At 38.8% G+C, this 20,741-nt stretch overlaps 1 protein-coding gene across 1 annotated transcript; it reads right to left on the reverse strand.

Moving 5' to 3' along the window:
* Positions 1-4,837: 4,837 nt before the first annotated feature.
* LOC138390341 (T-cell surface glycoprotein CD1e, membrane-associated-like) lies at positions 4,838-8,072 on the reverse strand. Its single transcript, XM_069479216.1, has 6 exons — positions 8,006-8,072; positions 7,379-7,675; positions 6,494-6,772; positions 5,975-6,253; positions 5,507-5,600; positions 4,838-5,006 (listed from the first exon to the last, which is right to left on the reverse strand). Exons 1-6 carry the CDS (start codon positions 8,070-8,072, stop codon positions 4,838-4,840), a joined length of 1,185 nt encoding a protein of 394 aa, XP_069335317.1.
* Between the last annotated feature and the right edge of the window lie 12,669 nt (positions 8,073-20,741).

Below are 20,741 nucleotides of genomic sequence, written 5' to 3' on the forward strand. Positions count from 1 at the left end.
GAATATAGATACAATCTTGCCCCATTTTGTAGTCACAGATGGCAAAGCCAGGTGACACTTGCGCTTAAGAACTCATATTTTTAAAAAATGTACTTTATTGAGGGTTGATTGATATGTAAAATGCTGTACATATTTAATATATATAACTCACTGAATTTAGGGATAACTATACACTCATGAAAACATTACCACTATCAAGGCTTTACATAAACCCATCACTTCCCAAAATTTCCTCTCACCCCCTTCACTATAACAATAGTAGTAGTATTTCTGTGTGTGTGTGTGTGTGTGTGTGTGTGATAAGAACACTTCGCATAAGACCTACTCTCTTGGCAAATTTCAAGTGTGCAATGCAGTATGTTTAGCTAGGCACTATGCTATATAGTATATTTATCATGCATAACTGAAACTTGGTACCCGTTTACTGTAATATCTCTATTTCCTCCTCCTCCCAGCCTTTGGCAACCACTGTTCTACTCTCTCCTTCTAAGAACTCATCTCCTTTTGCCTAACAATGTTTATACATGCATTCACAATGCTGCAATGACTTTTAAACCTTGTACAATGGCCTGTAAGGCCCGTTTGTCACATGACTCAAACTCACCAGCCTCATCTCCTATGACACTCCCTATCACTCACTACAATCCAGCTGCACTAGAATTCTCACAGTTTTTAGAAGACAGCCAGTCTAATGCTACTTTTATTTGTACTTCCTTTGCCTACAATGCTCTTGTCCCACATACAGCATGACTTGTTTCTTGCTTTTGCTTTATTTCTGTTCTGAAAAGTCACCTTCTCACAGAACTGCCTAAAATACCTACTAGTTATGTGACCTTTGTCATCTCATCTCTAAAATGGAAATTATCCCATATCTGCTCAGGATTTTTATGAAGATTACATGAGTTAATATGTATAAAGTATGGAGAAGAGTGGCCTATAGATTTCCTTCTGATGATTTTTATCATTTAATCAGCTATAGCCATAAAATCATACTTCTCTTATTTGCTGGCATAATTGAGCTGATGCTCAATATGTGATCATTATCACATTATTGATAAGAGGATCAGTACATTTTTGTTAATGATGTTCACACTTGGATCAGGATCATGGAAGAGGGAATGGGATGTAGGAGAACTTATAAAGGAGGCTTTAGTGACTTGTTATTCAGCAAGAATGATAAAGCAAACAGAATAAAGTTTTGATCTTCAGGAAATAATAAAATGATGGATCATTTAAAGAAGAAAATGAGGATGAGAAAATGATAAATGAGGAAGGATTATGAATCAGTTTTAATTCCTTAAGGGCAAAGTCTAAGTTCCAGAAATCCATAGGTACCTTCTGTGGGTAACCCGAAGCAGACCCCGTGCCTTTAACCACATCTCTTCCCTTGAACACAGGCTCCAGAGCAGGTGCTGTATATTTATCGTTCTTCATTTGCAGGTGATATACCCGGAGGCCTGAACTCCTGTTTAAGTTCATGTTGCTCCACTTAGCCTAGTCTTTCATAGACTCACCTTACCTCATTCATTAGATAGAAAATACCAGACAGGCATTCTCCAAGGCTATGGTTTATCCAGGGCCTGTTGCTGCCATGCTCTTCTGAGCTTAGGCCCCAGCATATTCTGATCCCATCAGTCCTACTGATTCCTCCCTCCAGAAGTAAGTGCCACTCCCAGAGAAATTTGCTAACCTCCAAGAATATTCCCTCCATCTCTTCTTCCAAACCTACCTTCTATCATTACTACTGTATTTGTGTTCACAACAGAACATAGTAAACTCAAGGTCTGAACTTTCAGTAGAGCAGATTACCTTCTTGGTTTTATACCTTGTGAGAATGGAAACTGTCATCCATCCCTAACTATTGGGAAAACCACCCTGACCCTCTAGAACAATAAGTATCCTACTCTAGGGTTCCAGCCAGAATGATACGATTAACAGTACTAAGTGACACCTCTGCCTTAGAGCAATTTAATTACATTTTTTGCTCTTAAGTACCAGATACTTACCTAATTCTGATAAAATTACCTCACCTAAAGGTCTACAATGCAAGGATAACCCAGAGTTTTTCTGACACTGTGGTGGACCAACATTTAAACTTCCCCAAATCCTGCTGAACTGGCATTTCTTGCAATATAGTGACTTGTCCTGAGCTTCTTTTTGAACTCTTCCATGCCAATTTATGGGAAGGAGCAATGTATATGTGCACATAGCCCATATCTGTCTTGCAGAGGAGGTATATCTTGTGCCTCACCCAAATATATGCCCACTTCTCAACTATAGTACCTTGTCAGAAGTTAAATCACAATGCATTAAGCTATTTTGTTCAGGAACCCAGAGTTTTCTGAAAATTGCTGTAGACAACAGTCATCTTTCCCTAAGAGATTCCATGTACAACAAAAGAGAAACCCAAAGAAGCACTTTGTGGCTCACTGAGTTTGTCTCTCATAGCACGAAGTCTGATAAGATGCTCTGGGATTTCCTCCTCCTTCCTAAGTTCATATCTGTATCTTAGAATCTTGCCATACTTATAAAGGCAATCATTTGAAGGAAGGAGAGAACTAAGAGTGACAATTCTGCCATATTTGCACAACATCAATGATGCACCTGCATTTTCAGTGACACCAGCACTTTAAAAATATACTAGTACCTGAAACTCTATGACTTATCAGACAGAGAGTGGCATCACTAAAATCTATTCTGGCAAGTCAAAGTTTAATATCCTTTGTGCATTCAAAAAAATATTTTTAGTTACCCACCATATGTTAGGCTATCATCTAGGCACTGAGGTACAAATGTGATCAGGATAGATAAAATCCAGGATATTACAGTGCTTATATTTTAGGTGAGAAAGGCATTAAGTACATAATAAATAAGATAATTTGAAATAAGTTAAGCATTCAAGATAATCAAAGAATATTGGAATAGAATATAACTGAGGTGAAGTGTGATATTTTAATTAGACTAATCATCAAAGGTCTGTCTAGGGAGGTGACACTTGAGCTGAGAAGAAGTTCAACATAAGTGAGGGACAGAAAGAAATCTAGTGTCACAGAAGCATAATATGCAATGGCAGAAAGATTGGACACAGTGACAGAGAAGTCAGTGTAGCCATATCAAGGGTTCAAGAGCTATTGTGACCAAAAACTAGAGTCACTGGGCAAAATCTATTCAAATGGGAAACATCAGAAATATGTTTTCACTATACACCTTGTGCCAGAAACTGAAAGATCCCTACTTGAACCTCTTCATTTTGTAGAGGCCATCCCCTGTGGACTTACACCATATAATGAAACCCTGACCTTCATCATTTACTGCTCCAAACAACCTCTTAAAATTCCACCTTCCTCTCTGGACTCTAGTGGCCTGGCTCTAGATAGGCTGTCTGAACACATTCTACAGAAGGGGATGGACTCTCAACAGTGGAAAGACTGGCCTCAATGCATGGCTATGGGTAAGAGTGCAGCCTGGTTATGTGATTATGGAACTTTGTCTGATAACTTGAAAATGCCCAGCATGGAGTTTTAAAGTTCCACTACAAATCTACATAATCTGCTCAATTATCCCATCCAAGGGAAGAGGTTGACTGAACATCTGTATGCACTCTGCACCCGAACAGCTTTCTGCTTTCCAAAGGGTTCAATCAAATGTATCTCAACTAACTAGATAATTGAAGAATGCACATTAAAAACTAAAGAAAAAACAAACTGTAAATAATAATGATAATAACAATAATAAACCAAAATAACAAAGAAAAGCAAACGCATAGCTTAACTGGCATCTATGTAATCTTTTCCTTCTTTGCCTTAGCCCTGGCTCTGCACATTACATTGTCCTCAAACCCCATGTCCTCTTCTTGCTCAAAATATGAATTTCTCTCCCTCAATATGCACATCCACAAAGACACACAGAGACGCCCACAATCGCAGGGAATTAGGAATGCCAGTTCAACCCTGTCCTCACTTTGACAAGGTACATCTCATATGTTACTATTGTCTCTAAATATCCCTGAAGGTGAATTAACACCCCAATCCCTGTGGAGTCAAAGCACTCCCCTGTCTCCTGTCCCCTTGGTGACAGACAAAGGGAGAGAGGAAGGGTTTCACTAAGAGCAGAATCAAATGATGCAGGGTCATCAAAGAGGGAATGGAGTAAAACAATATCACTTGATCTGACACTGAATTTATTTCAATCATCATTTATTGAGAAACAGTACCATCAGGCAGAACCAGTTACATAATATGTGGGATTAGTGCAAAATGAAAATGCAGTGTCTTTTTTTTTTTTAACATTGTTAGGAATTTGAAGATGACAACAGCAGAGCATTGAACTTCGCACGAGTCCCTTCAGAGCACGAGATCCCGTGTGCCTGCACAGGTCACGTGCTTATAAACCTGGCTCTGAATTCAGACAAAGCTCTTGGTCATGAATACAGACACAAACACGCAAATCCTATTTTGAAACAACTGAGAGAAAAGAGAAGAACAAAAACCTAAATAACTACTTTTCAGAGTAGGAAGAAATGAGTGTGTTTATGAAGATCTGTTAAATTTTGGGGAGTACAGAAAAACTTTGAATTGGGTAATCTGGAGAAGCTTGCCTGAGACAAAGGCACCTGAATTATAGCTTAAAGAATCAATAGCAAAGAATATGTATGTAGCCAAAGCCGGAAAAATGAAAAAAAAAAAACCAAAAAAAAAAAAAAAAAAACCCCACACATTTTTAAAAGACCGCTATCTTTGCTAAAGCAAACTGTTTTAATAAAATCATGCTTTCTTTATTAGACATGAACCATGTTAAAGATACAGGCAAAGATTTTATATATAAGGTGAAACTAAAGTCACCAGATTTGCTTTAGGCTTGTTTTCCACTTCTTCACGAATCTCCTTATGATCCACGATTCTTGTGCCAAGCAGAGCTGACGTCCTGAAGCTCTGGTGTCCTGGGTGTTGGCTCCCATAGCAAAGGAAGTTCTGGAAACATCGGAACAGATAAAGTTCCAGTCTGAGCTGTGGGAAGAGAAGAGGATCTTAATCTCAAGAAGGGAAATCAGGCCGGGTGCGGTGGCTCACGCCTATAATCCTAACACTCTTGGGAGGCCAAGGCAGGAGGATTGCTCGAGGTCAGGAGTTCGAGACCAGCCTGAGCAAGAGCGAGGCCCCGTCTCTACTAAAAAAAATAGAGAGGAATGATCTGGACAGCTAAAAATATATATAGAAAAAATTAGCCAGGCATGGGGGCGCATGCCTTTAGTCACACCTACTCGGGAGGCTGAGGCAGGAGGATCGCTAGAGCCCAGGAGTTTGCGGTTGCTGTGAGCTAGGCTGATGCCACGGCACTCTAGCCCAGGCAACAGAGTGAGACTATGCCAAAAAAAAAAAAAAAAAAAAAAAAAAGAAGAAGAAGAAGGAGGGAAATCAGAGAGAAAGGGGGAAGCAAAAAACAAGATAGAAAATAGAAGAAAGAGTTAATTAGAGGTTGAAGAAACAAGGAACACAAAAAGGCTTACCATTGTTTTTTAAACCATGAGTCAACTACAACCAACATGACCAGGGTAACTACGACCATCAAACAGATCAGTATCAGTAGGATGGAATATCCACCTGGTTGGTGACAAAATACAAATGTCAACCCATAAAATACTCTCTGTCCCACCACAGCTCAGCCTTCTCATTTCACAAGGGTAGGGGGGGTCTCCTAGAGTCTTCGTTTGTACTTTCTAGAGCCCTCGTTTTAATTCCTCCCCAACCCTCTTCCATCAAGTCACCAGTTCATCCCTTCTTTTCTCTTTAGTACCTCGAATCCCCTATTTCCATTTCCTTCGAATTTAATTACTGTCATTTCCTGCCCTTCTTTTTTTGGATTCTCCCAGTTTCATCCTTCTTGTGCCAGGCATCCTACCCATTTCCTCTGCTCCTCACAAAAGCCCTAGGACTGTCTTCCATGACTTCCCAGCTGGGCCCCAGCCCTTTCTTACCCCAGTGGAGGATGATGTCCTGGCCCTCCAGACTGCTGTGCTTCACCCGACAAGACAGGCCAGCTGCCTCCCCAGCTGCCACATCCAGGGTCGCTCGGAGATACCATGTCCAGTCAGAGTTGGGCAGGAGGTCACTGTGCTGAGTGCCCGGCTGTTCCTGCTCACCCCGCATCCACCTCACCCACACGGGCTTTGGGTAGAATCCTGAGACATGGCACACCAGCAGCAGACGGCCAGGCCCGGGACTGGGGCCACTGGACAGCCAGGCCTCGGGCTTCACTGGACGAGAGAAGATGGCGAGAAATGGAATTTAAGGGGAATCCCCTGCCCAGAGCTCAGGGACTCAAATGTTTTAGAAGTTTAAGCAATATCTTCTTTGTCTCGTGTAAGAAACACAATCCTAAACCCACACATCTAACCCCATAGCCTCTCATGTGTTTCAAAATAATAATGAGAACTGGTAATTCAAGTACAAAAGTTAAAGCACTAGGACTAGGACAGGAGGGAGAGTGGGCTCACCTTGTCTCTCCAGTTCTGACTTTCCCGCTACAAGGAGGCCTGCCAGAAATCGAGGGCAGGTATGACCAAACATGCTCTGCACTATTTCTTTAATATCTCGGTAGTGATTGAGCACCTTGCAGACATTCTGGGCCCGAGTCCCTGCTGCTGGAGATGGCACCCAGGAACTTCCCTGGAAACTGAGGAAATCTGATCCTTGATACGCTGCATTTACGAGGATTTCTGAGGCCTTCTCAGTGTGCATTTTACAGCCTGCTGATATCTGGACCACAAAGGGGTCTGAGAGTAGAAGAGAGAATCAATATGGAAAGAATGACAGAAAAGAAAAATTAACAATTTAGACAGTAATGAGATTTAAGGCAAGGAAAATTTGCTGGGAAATCATATGGAAGACTAGAGTTTAGGTGAAAAATGGGTAGGAAAAGTGTGTGAAGAAAAATTGAAGATAATAAAGGTACTTTGAAATAATTACTGGGGAAGGAGTAGATGGGAAAGCTAGTCTAGAAGAACTCATACAAGAGTGGCAAGTACAGGACAGGCCACATGAACACTCAGGCCAATGGGAAAAAAGGCCAGAAACCTGATTGGGAAACACAGAGTGTTAGGCCAGAAATTACAGGCAGAAAATCAAGAAGAGACAACTATTCCAAAGAGCCAGAACTTCAGGGTGTATTCAGGGGCATGTGGAGATACCCTTCTCTGTATGTGGGGGCCTGGGAGTTCAGGGGCTAGTGAATGGTCTAGCAGAGGAGGCAGTGGGAGAAAAGGGGAGACAGGAAACAACATCAGGAAGGTTGGATGATGCTTAGAGCTAATATACTGTCTTCCCCTTTGGAAGATGGTTGGAGTCCCGGGAAAATTATCAGCTCAGAACAATAAACTTACATTCCAATTGAAATTGACTGGCATAGGTCTGTACTTCCCTGGCAAAACCACGCAGGTACAACTGCAACAGTGCCTGTAAGTTCTTCAACTCCTGCTTGCTGAAATCTCCCTGGGACCACGGCCACAGAAAGCGGATGTTTCCCACAATATTGTCCCAGGAGTGAGTCTGCAGCTCACCCAGCCAGCCTGAGCCCTGAGTGTTCACCCAGCTGTGGTTGGCGAAGGAGGAGATCTGGAGCATGTGGAAGGAGAGGGGCTCTTCTGCTGCTGGACGATGAGATCCTAGAGTTTGGGGAGCTGAGAGAGAGGGGAATGCCAAGTAGATTGAGTGTAAACAGATGGGAGATGAGATGCCACGAAAAGAAGAGGACCCAGAGAGGAGAGGAAGGATGGAGATAGTTACACATATTGCACTACCGCTTCTCCCCTGGGCCAAATTCCTATCCCCAATATCAAAGACAGAAATTGGGACTGTAGACAAGAATACTGAGCATGGAAGTAGCCTGGAGGGCAGAAGCCAGGGGCATCCTACAGCAACACTGCTTCCTTTCCCAGGTCCTCCCCAGAGCTTCCTCTCCATCCTCCTGTGCCCTACCCTAGGTATCCTCCCACCTGAGCTCTTCTTACCCGCTGTGCTCTCCCCAGGGCAGCAAAGCTCCCTGAAGAGGAGCAGGAGCAGGAGCAGGGGCAGCATTGGAGCTCTGTCGGGGAACGGTGGCTCTGCAGGACACCTGCCCTCAGAACTCAGACAACAGCACCCCTCCCCACACCCTCTAGCACTGTCATCCCACTTCCCTTCCCACACACAGACAAACCTCTCCCTCTGCCCACGTCCCTACAAGAGAAGCCCCACTACCTCCCTTTACCACAGCCTCCCACGGGGTCTCTCACTTCCCCTCCATCTCTCCCACTGTCTGGCTTCCAGGTTTTCTCCCTGCTCTTGTCTACATCTGCCCAACCTCCTCTATTGCACTAACTGCTGGAAAAGGAGTCCTGGCTTAGAACAAAGTCTGTGATCTGGCTAAAAAAATGTACTAGCTTTTGAACTTGCAGAAATCAAATCCACACTTAGGTTGTAAATGTTCTCATCTGTGAGAAGTGATGAAATTGACTAGATGGTACCCAGTGACCTGTCCGGCAGTCTCATTGCTCCTGCCTCTCTGTGGCCTTCCCCTGCACCTGTCTGCCAACTGCCTCCTTGCTGCCTCTGTTGATCTTCCCTGCTTTGCTCTACTGACCCATCATTTTTGCCTCCGTGTCTACTTTTGCTCTTCTCACATGCCCTGCCTGTTCTCCCTGTGCCCTCAGTCTCTCCTCTGTTTCATCACTCTTATCTTCTCAAATCATTATCAGAAGACACGAAGCATCCCGAGTGCAACTAAAGACATGCCCTTTTGCTCAGTTTCCTCAGCGAAAACACCTGTCACTGTAGAAATGGTCCATGAGTGGACTTGCCATGGAGGTGGGAAGCGGGAGGGCAGGTGGATTCACCCATGTTGTGCGGGTTAGTCTGGAGGGAGCACACAGGAGCCTGGGATCCCCACCCAAATGACACGAGCATGTCTAGAAGCCTGTGGACTAGCTTCACCTTGGCAAGGAAGAGAGGGAAGGCAGGCATGAAGGCTCCCCTGTACAGTTCATGGCCTGGGAGCACATGTGTTGAGTCTTTATTTTTGTTCATTTTTCATTGATATTTGACATGACAACCTTAACACCATTGAAATACGATTCCTTTGTTTAAATTTCATGCATTTGCTCAAGTGCCATTTACTCAGAGACCACCTAGTTTCAAAAAAATTACCAGATACTAAGAAAACATAACACAAAATCCAAGCCCAAACCTCTACTTTCTTTTAGAATGGGCTAACAGAACCATGATCAGAATTCTTGAAAAACATCCACGCCTAGTCTCAATTAGTATTTTTTCTAAATTGAAGGGTTCTAGAAAAATCTTAAAAATTTTCTGACAAAAAATACTGACTGTTTACAAAGAAGAGAATGACACTGGCTTCAGATGCCTCATGTGTGATGCAGTGGAAAAATATTGCAGAATTCTGAAGTAAGGTCGGTGATCCTAAATTCTTTACTCGGGTAAATTATTATTCTCCTACAAGGGAAAAATTAATCCATATCTAAACACTCAACAAATGAAAAAATATTCCACATAATATCAATTCAAAAATTAATTTAAATTAATCCACTCATGTATTGATGGGCACTTGGGTTGTTTCCATATCTTTGCAATTGTGAATTGTACTGCTCTAAACATTTGAGTGCAGATGTCTTTTTTATAGAATGTCTCTTGTTCTTTTGTGTAGATGCCCAATAATGGGATTGCTGGATCAAATGGTAGGTCTACTTGTATCTGTTTAAGGTAGCTCCATATAACTTTCCATAGAGGTTGCACTAGTTTGCAGTCCCACCATGAATTAAGAACTCAAGAAATGATGCAGAAAAAAACAGTTATAAAATTGTTTCTACAAGTAGAGTTATCTCTAAATAATTGTTTAGCATATACTTCTTAAATTTAACGCATTTGTTTAGTATTTGAGAAAAACAATAATTAGGGAAATAAATTTCATGTTATTTTACTAAAATCTGGGGAGGGAGATGAAAAGAAAGGAGAAAAACAAGGTTTACCTTAAATCTCATCTTATTAGTTACAGAACTGGGATAGAAAGCGCAGGCAACTAGAAGAATTGTTTAAGTTATGATGTTTGTAGAAGAATAAGTTAAATCAAGGAGGCAGAGAGCACAAGCATTTAGCTTAGATCTCCAAAACACTTAAAATGTAAAAAACAAAAGTATGTTTTTTAAAAATGGACAAATCTATTATTATGCTGGAAATCATTGAAGAAATCCAACTGATGATAAGAAATTTTAAAGAAGCTCTTCAAAAAGGGAAAGCACATAGATGGTTTCAATTTCACAGCCCAAAATACACACAGAAAATAAAATACAAGATGTCTGTAAAAAATATACATATAAATTAAAAGATACAAAATATAATGCTAATTAATTATAAACACTGGTTTCACTGAGTTTCAGGCTGCAAGAGAATTTGGTCCCATGATAGTAACCCAAGAACTGCTCTCTTAGCAGAATAGTTTGCTTGTTCTGGAGACATCCCAGCCTGGAAACAGGAACTGTACTTGCAGGAGAAGCAGAGCAGGGACTAAGACAACTAGACCTCCTGCAGGACCTCCTTTGTTTTTGATTGAATGGAAGGGTCAATTGTTTCGTGGCTAGAGAGGCTGGGGCGGTTATTTTGAGTGACAGCCTTCTAGTTCCAGGAAGTCCAGGTCAATTTGACATATTTATTTTAAATTTTATCCAAAAAAAATTAAATCATAAGATCCCATATATTTTGTTAAAGAATAATAAAAAGGGTAAATGCCTCATTGTATGGTAAAACATATTAGAAAGTTGGTGTTAAAACAGATGAAAGATGTGTAGAGATTTATTATACGATAGAAGAGAATACTGGAGCTTAGGGACCAAAGAAAAGAGCCAAAGCAGAAGTATGAAAGCCCTGACTAGAGAAGGTTATGCATGCCTTCCTAAAGAATTGTCTATTTTTCAAGGAAGTGAAGCATCTTAAACATGAGAATGATCTGGTTAAACTGATAGTTAGGAAAATTTTCTAAATCCCAATGGGATCCACTAAACAATGTATCAGAGAGTGAAAAAACCAAGAGACCAGATGACTTTAGTGCAGTAGTGAGAATGGAGAGGAATGCAAACAGCAAATATAATACAAATGTATTTGGGATTAATCTAAGAACTGTGACTGGGAGGAGATAAAGTGGTACCATACATGAAGGCAAAGAACACAGGTTTGGGATAGACAGGATTCAGATATACAGTTCAGTTTGGGTCATGTTGAGACTGAGGCTCCAGTTGGAGGTATTTGGGTGGTTCCTGGCATGTCAGTTGTTGCATGGACTATACAGACCCCTCAAAGCACAGGGTGCCATAGAAAGAAGTGTAGGCTTCTATAAATTTGCTCATCCCCATCAAATTATATTTTTAATTGAATGTAATATTATTATCTCTGTGTTAAAAAATGTTCACATATCTTGAAGTACATTCACATATTCATTTTTTCATTCATTAAATATTTATTGAGCACTTACTATGTGCTAGACATTTTACTAAGAACTGAAAATGTAATGATAGAGCAAAGTAAGAGTATGCAGCAGTTTTATAATACTTATCCTGTAGAGTTTAGCATGAATAAAAAGAATCATACAAATGAATATATAAACATAATTGTCATAAGTCCTGAATTGAGAAGTATACAGTGCTATGATAACAAATGATAACAAAAACAGACCAAGTCAGGGAGGTCAAGGAAGGATTTCCAGAAAGGGACAGACCTGAGATGTGAGAGAAGAGTAGGAGTTACCCTGGAATGAGAACACAGTACACACAGACATCCAATAAACAGAGGGAGCATATTGCATCTGAGGAACTAAAAAATGGCCACAATTCACATGCATTTCATGACACAAAACTTTTCAAATATTGCTAAAAATATGTTTCTCCATTTTAAGAATATCTTGAAAAAATGGACAAAAAATAATTTTGAATATGATCATGCTTTGAATTCCATAATATACTGTAGTGAAAGTTGTCTCATGCCCACATTTAAGTAACATGTTCAGGAGATTTATCACCTGATAAAGACACATCTGCAAATTTCAGACAAACTCAGTAACGGATGTGTCAGAGTTCATTCTTCTATCAAGTTATTGAATTACCAGGTTCCTACGTGCTGGTAAGCCAACACATGCAGAATGACATCCTCTTTGGTAAACTCTGGATAACACATGATCTCCCTCCCTACCAGCCCACCATGTTAGGCAGATGCAAGCTAATACTTGAGTACTTCACTTATGGTACACGTCTAACCAGAAGGCCTCCAAAGCCATTTGAAACATCCAGATAGACCTCTGCTGAAGTTTTGAAGTTTTCTTGGATCTGTGCATGACACTAAATTCTTAGATAAGTGGGAATGTTCAGAATTACTGCTAAGACCATGCAGACAAAGAAGTGCTGAAGCAACTCTGATCCCCTAATTACTCTAGTACAAGGAATTTCAAGGATGGTGGAGTGAGGAGGCTTGGTGATTCATCCTTCCTTGCAAGCAATCATAAGACTGGATAGAATTTTCAAAAACAATCATATCAAGACTCTGGAAATATATCAAAGGCATACAACAAATGGAGAAGTGTTTATTCTAGAACACTATTGAACCTGGGTTAAGCATAGCTGTAGGCACATCTCCTCTATATGCTGCATACCTTCACTACATTTTACCAGGTCAGAGAAGGCCATGTAAACCAGAAACTTCCCTGTGGGAGGTGGGTAAGTTGATTTAGAGAGGAGTAGGGGAAAAAAACAAACCCAGAAGTGTCCTCAGAAAAAGTCTCAAACTCTGGCAAACACAGAAAAAATTAAGTTCCCAGCTAATGTGAGGGAATAACACTGGATGGGGCAAGCAACATACTGCAGAACAGCCAGAGAATCTAGAGAAATATCTTGTGAATAAGATGTCTATGGTCAACCTTGAGAAGCCCCCAGGTCCTCCTTGTAGTCTAGAAGTATGTCCACATGTGCAAGGCTGCACACTAGCTGAAAAGGAGACCAGAAATGACCATCCCCAGCTTTCTGCAAGTTCCTTTATGAGTGTGAGGCTTGTGTAAGTCCTATGAGGAGACACAAAAAGTGGTGCAGAAAATAAAAGTCAGGGGTGACTTAGAAATTTCCTGAACTTAGAATGGATTCACAAACCCAAAGATCTACAGGCAAAGGGTAGAATCCTTACTTGCTCAAAGTGTTTGGGCACAACCTCTTACCAATCACAGTGTGACCACTAAGCTATGTTGACATAGGGGTGTTCTCTAAGAAATGAGACATTTTGGAAAAACAAGATTTTTTAAAAAAATTTTCAGAGTTATCAGCAACTGCACCATGTGGAGGAGTCAGATTGTACAGAATTAGTGTAGGGAAGTCATTAAACATATAAACAAATAAGCTTAACAGCAATAACTATGAAAGAATCAAAATCAATATGTTATCTATGATATCTATTTTTCACTTCGAAAAAAAGAGGCATGGAAACAAAGAGGGACATGTGATTATACCCAGAAAGAAAAAAAGAAGTCAATAGAAACCTTTGACATTAATCACATTTTAGACTTAGCAGAAAGACTTCAAAGCTCCCATTACATACATTCAAAGAAGAAAGCCCATATTGAAGAATAAAAGGAAACAACAGTGAAACATTAAACAAAGAATATTATTAAAAACATTATTTTTATTAAAAAAAAAAATCATAGGCATCCCTGAGGGTGAAGAAGAAAATACATAAGGGTTGGAAAACCCATTTGAGGGAATAATCAAGGAAAATTTCTCTGGCCTTGCTAGAAATCTAGATATCCAAGTACAAGAAGCTCAAGGACACCTGGGAGATTCATTCATGAAGAGGCAATCACCACAAAACATATTTATCCAAATGGCCAAAATAAACATAAAAGAGGCTCTCTTATGAGTCATAAGGAGAAAGCAGCAAGAAACTTACAAATGAAAACTCATCAGTCTAACTACAGACTTCTCAACTGAGATCTTACAAGCCAGAAAGAGTTAGGGCCCCATCTTCAATCTTCTTAAACAGAATAATGGCCAGCCTTTAATTTTGGACCCTGCAAAACTAAGTTTCTTATAGGACGGAGAAATAAAGACTATTGCAGACAAACAAACCATGAGGGAATTTGTCAAGACCACACCTTCCCTGCAAGAAGTATTCAGAACTGCATTTTACATGAATCAGCACAATAGAAACCCACCATTGTAAAATCATCCAAAAGTTAAAGCTCAGAGCCCAGATACCAAATGCCTCAGGAGGTAAAAGAAAGCAATAAATTTCTACTCAACAGGATGAATAAAAATCCACCCCTTATCAATTTCTTAATAATGTGAATGCTTGAACGCCCCTACTCCAGAGACATAGGTTGGCTGAATGAATCAAAAAATACAAGCCAAGTATCTACGGTCTCCAGGAAACACAACTAATGCACAAGGACCCATTCATACTCAAGGTGAAGGGATGGAAAACAATATGTCATGCAAATGGGAGTGAAAAGAAAGCTAATGTAGCAATTCTCATATCAAATAACATAGATTTTCAAATCAGCAAAAGTAAAGAAAGACAAAGATGGTCTTTATATAATAGTGAAGGAAAAAATTCAACAAGAAAACATAACAGTCCTAAATATTTATGTAGCTAACACAGATGTGACCAGATTCATGAAGCAAATCCAATTTGAGCCAAACAAAATGATAAACAGCAGTATGATAATAGCTGATAACTTCAGTACCCCACTGACAGAATGAGACCATCCTCCAAGTAGAAAATAAGCAAAGAAATAACAGATTTAAATGAAATTCTTTAACAAATGGGTCTAACAGACATCTACAGAAAACATTCTACCCCAATACCATTGAATACACGTTATTCTCATCAAGTCATGGAGCATTCTTTAAGATTGGTCATATCCTGGGCCACAAAACATGTCTCCACAAATTTTTAAAATTAGAAATTATACCAGGTATCTTCTTAGATCACAGTGGAATAAAATTAGAAATCAATTCCAACAGAAACACTCAACTCTACACAAAGTCATGGAAACTATATAACCTACTGCTGAATAGTTAATGGGTCAAGGAGGGAATTAAGATGGAAATCGAAAGATTCTTCAAACTAAATGACAAAGGGGACACAAGTTATCAATATTTGTGGTATTCAGCAAAAACAACCATAAGAGCAAAATTCATAGCCATAAATCCCTACATCCAAAAGACAGAGAGATCACAAATCAACAATCTAATGAATTATCTCAAGGAATAGGAAAAGCAAGAGCAAACTAATCCCAAACCCAGCAGAAGAAAAAAAAATAGCTAAGGTGAGAGTAGAACTAAATTAAATTGATAACAAGAGAATAATACAGAAGATTAATTAAACAAAAAGCTGTTTTTTTGAAAATGTGAACAAAATTGCCTCTTTCCTGTGCTGTGTACTTATCCCAGTCATAGGTTTGGTAAGCCCACAAGCTAACCCTAGCAAAAATGAGTAAAAAAGAAACATTGCTGGAGAGCTTCTTTGAAAAGAGAGAAAGACCCAATGATGAGATAGCAGAAGACTCTAAGGCTGCCAATAAAATGAAAGTTACATTTAAAAGAAAATACCAAGAGTCCTACTTAAATTATGAATTCATTGCAATAGGTGATTCAAATTCTCCAAGCCTGCTTTGTATAATATGTGCTGACCCACTATCCAACAAAGCCATGAAAGCTTCAAAACTGCTTCACCACATGGAGACCAAGTATCCTACTTTAAAAGACAAGACTTTGGAGTTTTTCAAAAGAAAAACAATGTGAACACAAAGAACAGAAGCAATTATTGAAGGCCACCACTTCATAAAATGTGTCTGCACTGAGAGCATCATTGGTAGTGGCTAATTGCACTGCTAAACCTAAGGAGACTTTTACTGTTGGTGAAGAATTGATCCTGCTTGCTGCTAAGGACATTTGCCATGAACCTTTAGGAAAGGCTGCAGTTCAAAAGGTGGCACATGTACCTCTTATACTTTGCACCATAACCTAGACATATTTATGACATAGCAGAGGATATTAAGGCACAATTGTTAGAAAGGATTAATGAGTCCTCATGGCATGCAATCCAGGCTGATGAATCCACCAATGTTGATGACAAAGCAACAATGCTTGTTTTTGTGCAATATATTTTTCAGGAGGATGTGCATGAGGATATGTTATGTGCACTTTTGTTGCCAACCAAGACCACAACTGCAGAACTATTTAAGTCTTTGAATGATCATGTTATGAAAACTGAATTTGTCATTTTGCATTGATATATGCACAAACAGATCAGCTGCCATGACTGGACAGCTTTCTAGTTTTGCTACTCGGTCAAGGAGGCAAGGAGGTTGCTTCTGAATGGGGGTCTATGCACTGTCATCCAAAGAGAAATGCTGGCTAGCTGATAAATATCACTTGAACTAAACAATGTTTTGCAGGATGTGGTTACAATTATCAACCACATTAAAGCACATACCCTTAACTCAAATCTGCTCAAGCAGCTCTGTGAGATGAATGAAGAGCACACATGTCTTCTCATATACACAGAAGTGAGATGACTTCTAAAGGAAAATCACTGGCCAGGGTTTTTGAGTTATAGGAGCCACTCCAGACAGTTTTTCTTTTAGAAAAACAGTTAGCACTGGCAGCACATTTCAGTGACACAGAATGGGCCACAAAACTTGTTTACTTGTGGGACGTATTCAATATGCTCAATGAACTCAATCTGTTGCTTCAGGGGAGAATGACAACTGTGTTCAAGTTGGCAGATAAAGTTGCTGTATTCAAAGCAAAACTGGAATTATGGGAGCAATGAGTTAACATTGGGATTTTTGACATGTTTCAAACATTAGCAGAGATTTTGAAAGAGTCTGAACCCAGCCTTCCTTCTCCCAGCTGGTGCATGATCACCTATCTCAGCTTTCAAAAGAGTTTGAGCATTACTTCCCAACCACAAAAGACCCATGAACTGAGAAGGAATGGATCCGTGACTCATTTGTGAATAAGCCAGGTGAATTGACTTTCTCTGTGCTAGGAGAAGATCAACTGCTTAAGATCACAAATGTATGTTTGAGACAACTTCAAATCTTCATACATTCTGGATTAAAGTCAAGGGGGAATATCCTGAGATTGCCACAAAAGCACTGAAAATCCTGCTTCCATTTCCAACATCCTATCTTTCTGAAGCAGGGTTTTCTGCAGTGACAGCAATCAAAACGAAATTACAGAGTAAAATGGACATAAGTGACACACTTCATATGTCTCTGTCTCCCATCACCCCCTGAAGAGACCATCTAGTTTCAGGAAAACAAGCTTAGGGCTCCCATTGATTCTGCATTGTGGTGAATTGTGTAATTATTTCATTATATATTGCAATCTAATAATAATTGAAATAATGTGCACAATAAGTGTAATGTGCTTAAATCATCCTGAAACCATCCCTTCCAGCCCCCAGTCCATAGAAAAATTGCCTTCCATAAAACCAGTCCCTGGTGTCAAAAAGGTTGGAAACTGCTAATTTACAAAATAAAATAAAGGAAAAAAAATAGAGTAAGAAAAATTTGTTATTCCACAAGAAATTGAACTGTTATCCAGGTAAAGATAACCACATCCCAGTTTTTAATTTTGAGGTTATAGAATTCACAAATCACTGCCAAAAACTGCGTAAAGTAGAAAGACATAAGGTGTGATAACAAGACAATGATAATCAACAAAATCATTAATTAAAGTCCTTCTAAATTAAAATCATCAAGAGGATAATTTCCAAAGGAAAAAATATCTAACATTAATTTTAATTTTTTGAAACATTATATGGTATAATTATTTCCTCCTTGCTGGACAAAAATTCCATTAGTGCCTAACCACATTTTTTACTAAAAATACTTACTTCTGTGGCCAGATCTCTTTTAAAAAGAATTTCCCCCTCCTATGCTTTTCCTGGGGTTGTCCCACAATCATATGTACAGATCCCCTTTTGTTAGCCTTTTGTCAAAATTGAAAACTTCTCTCAAAACTTACTATACAATGTGAATTTGGACACATTAATCTTCCTATATAAGAAAATGAAGGGGAGAAATCACCTAAAATGTATTTAAAATAGTATTTTTGAGTACATATTTAAAAATATAAGGAAATGTTTCATCTGCTGGAGTTTTTTCAAAGAATTTAGATAAGAGTTTTATTTCTCCTTTGCATTATTTTCATGAAAGATGATAATTCCTTAGATAGGTACTTATTTTCTTGTTTGTGTATATTTACATTCTTTTATCTTTATCCACATATATTTTTCAGCTTTACTAGGGTGCAATTGGTTAATTAAAATTCAGTATTTTTAAAGTGTACAAAATGATGTTTTTATGTATGTTATATATTGTGAAGTCATCACCATAATAAAGCTGATTACCATATCCAGCATCTTCCATAGTTACCTTTTTCTTATTTTCAGCTTTATTTATAATATCCAAAAGCTGGAGATAGCTCCAATATGCATCAAAAGGTCAATGGATAAATAAAGTTTGCCATATCTATATAATAGAATACTTCTCAGCAATAAAATAAAATGAATTATTGATACAATAACCTAAGTTAGTCTTAAAATCATGATTAACGAAAGAGGCAGACAAAAAGGGGTACAACCTGTATAATCCCATTTATATACAGTTTTAGAAAATACAAACTTAACCACTTGACAAAGTAGATTAGTGGTTCCTGGAGACAGGTAGGAGGAGAAAGATTTTGGAGAGAAGGATGGATTAAAAAGGAAAAGAGGAAACTTCTGGAAGTGATGAGTTCTGGTGCTTGTGAGTGATTTGCTTAGGGCTCAAATTGTTTATTGCCCTTAAAGATATTTATAGCTCAACAAAATCATCAAATGTCTGTGGCCAGAATAGGAAGAGCTTATGGAGAATGACTTTCAGCCTCAGTGTTAATGTTGAAGAATCTGAGTAAGAAATAATATGCACGTCACCGTTATTTCTTGTAGCTGAATAATACTTCATGGTATACATATACCACATTTTACTAATCCACTCCTGAATTGATGGGCATTTGGGTTGTTTCCACATCTTTGCAATTGTGAATTGTGCTGTTATAAACATTCGGATACAGGTGTCCTTTTCATAGAATGACTTTCGTTCTTTTGGATAGATGCCCAATAATGGGATTGCTCGATCAAATGGTAGGTCGACTTGAATCTGTTTAAGGTATCTCCATAATGCTCTCCACAGGGGTTGCACTAGTTTGCAGTCCCACCAGCAGTGTATGAGTGTTCCTGTCTCTCTGCATCCACGCCAACATGTATTGTTTTGGGACTTTTTGATAAAGGCCATTCTCACTGGAGTTAAGTGATATCTCATTGTGGTTTTGATTTGCATTTCCCTGATGATTAGAGATGTTGAACATTTTTTCATATGTTTCTTAGCCATTCTTATATCTTCTTTTTTTTTATTTTATTATTTTATTGTATTTTATTTTTATTGCAGAATATTACAGGGATACAAACGCTTTGTTCACATATATTGCCTTTGCACCACCTAAGTCAGAACTATAAACATTCTAATATCTTCTTTTGAAAAATTTCTATTCATGTCCTTTGCCCACTTTTTGATAGGGTTGTTCAATTTTTTGTTACTGATTTTCTTGAGTTCTAAATAGATTCTAGTTATCAGTCCTTTATCTGATGTGTAGTATGCGAAAAATTTTTCCCATTCTGTAGGTTGTCTGTTTATTCTCGTGAGTGTTTCCTTGTCTGTGCAGAAGCTTTTTAATTTCATCAGGTCCCATTCATTTATTTTTGTTGTTGCTGTGATTGCCTTAGGGGTCTTCCTCATAAATTCTTTGCCTATATCAATGTCTGTAACAGTCTTTCCTACATTTTTTTCTAGAATTCTAATCGTGTTGCCCCTAAGTTTTAAGTCTGTTAACCACCATGATTTGATTTTTGTGAGAGGTGAAAGCTGTGGGTCCTGTTTCAGTCTTCTACATGTGGCTATCCAATTTTCCCAGCACCATTTATTGAATAAGGATTCTTTTCCCCAGAGTATGTTTTTGTCTGCTTTCTCAAAGATTAGATGGCTATATGAGGATGGTTTTATATTTGGATTTTCTGTTGTGTTCCACTGGTCTGTGTCCCTGCACTTGTGAAAATAACAAGCAGTTTTAGGAACCACAGCCTTATTGTATAGTTTGAAGTCTGGCAAATTAATACCTCCCATTTTGTTTTTATTGCTTAAAATTGCTTTTGCTACACGGAGTCTTCTCTGGTTCCATACAAAGTGTATAATTATTTTCTCTATGTCTGTAAAGAATGATGTTGGTAATTTAATAGGGATTGCATTGAATCTGTAGATCACTTTGGGTAGTATAGACATTTTAACAATGTTGATTCTTCCGATCCACGAGCATGGTATGGTTTTCCACCTATTTACATGCTCTTCAATTTCATTCCTCAGTGTTTTGTAGTTCTCCCTATAGAGGTCCTTTACCTCTTTCATTAAATACATTCCTAGGTACTTTATTTTCTTTGTTGCTATTTTGAAGGGTATTGAGTCCTTAATTTGGTTCTCTGTTTGACTGTTATCGGCATATATGAATGCCTCTGATTTGTGTGTATTGATTTCGTATCCTGAGACTTTGCTGAATTCATTGATCAATTCCAGGAGTCTCTTGGTTGAATCCTTGGGGTTTTCTAGATATAACATCATAT

This window comes from Eulemur rufifrons, chromosome 8, assembly GCF_041146395.1.
Source record: "Eulemur rufifrons isolate Redbay chromosome 8, OSU_ERuf_1, whole genome shotgun sequence".
NCBI lineage: Eukaryota > Metazoa > Chordata > Mammalia > Primates > Lemuridae > Eulemur > Eulemur rufifrons.